The 951-nt window shown below is 55.8% G+C and overlaps 1 protein-coding gene across 3 annotated transcripts in view; it reads left to right on the top strand.

Moving 5' to 3' along the window:
- The first annotated feature begins 473 nt into the window (after positions 1–473).
- Positions 474–951, top strand: part of SRFBP1 (serum response factor binding protein 1) — a 60,483-nt gene continuing 60,005 nt past the window's right edge. For all 3 annotated transcript variants that reach the window (XM_028493160.2, XM_028493159.2, XM_007116225.3), the window contains exon 1: positions 474–685. Coding sequence is in view for 1 of the 3 variants with exons in the window: in XM_007116225.3 (XP_007116287.1) it covers positions 650–685 (36 nt within the window). In the remaining 2 variants the exon portion in view is untranslated. The remainder of the gene's footprint in view (positions 686–951) is intronic.

Raw genomic sequence — 951 nt, forward strand, 5'->3', positions numbered from 1 at the left:
AGCCGCTCCGCGGCATGTGGGATCCTCCAGGACCGGGCACGAACCCGTGTCCCCTGCATCAGCAGGCGGGCTCTCAATCACTGCGCCACCAGGGAAGCCCAGACCTTCTTACAGTGTGCAGAAAAATATGTCCATGCTTGAGCTATAAAGTGAGGCTGGTAAAAAAGCTGAATCTAACAGATGTGTTTGTTAGAAGCGCAAAAATCTTCACAAACGCTAGATAAAAATACGGAGCAAAATTGGTCGCTCAAGTGATCATTTCATAAAGGCTTTCACCCCCATTGAGACACGAAAAACAAGGTCCTTACACAGCTGGACCCACTCTGCGAACGAATATAAGAAAATCAGCATCTTGAAAAACTTCTCAACAAGGCAATGGCTTCTGGAGCGCTCTCTTTGCCACCGGCCCCTGCCTGGTTTCCATAGGAACGCGCAAATCAGACGGGAAGCACTCCACGCAGGAAGCTGTTCTCCGTCACTTCCGTCCTTCACCTCAGAGTCGGTGTACCTTTTACTCGCGCTTCGGCTGAAGCAGTCGGCGGATGAATTTTGGGCCAACGAGGCCGCCGTTGGAGGGGCGTGGCAACGCACCCGCTTTCTGGCCGATGCAGTTCACGTGCGGGCAGCAGGGGATCCTCTTAGAGCTACCATGGCCCAGCCGGGGACTTTGAACCTCAATAACGAGGTGAGCACCGAGATCTAGAAACCTGTGGGACTGACCTTTAGGGCCCTCAGAACAGCTCTGCTGCGTCTTTTTTTTTTTTTTTTTTTTTTTTTTTTGCGGTACGCGGGCCTCTCACTGCTGTGGCCTCTCCCGTTGCGGAGCACAGGCTCCGGACGCGCAGGCTCAGCGGCCACGGCCCACGGGCCCAGCCGCTCCGCGGCACGTGGGATCCTCCCAGACCGGGGCGCGAACCCGGTCTCCCTGCATCGGCAGGCGGACGCGCAACC

Source organism: Physeter macrocephalus, chromosome 8 (assembly GCF_002837175.3).
Source record: "Physeter macrocephalus isolate SW-GA chromosome 8, ASM283717v5, whole genome shotgun sequence".
Lineage (NCBI taxonomy): Eukaryota > Metazoa > Chordata > Mammalia > Artiodactyla > Physeteridae > Physeter > Physeter macrocephalus.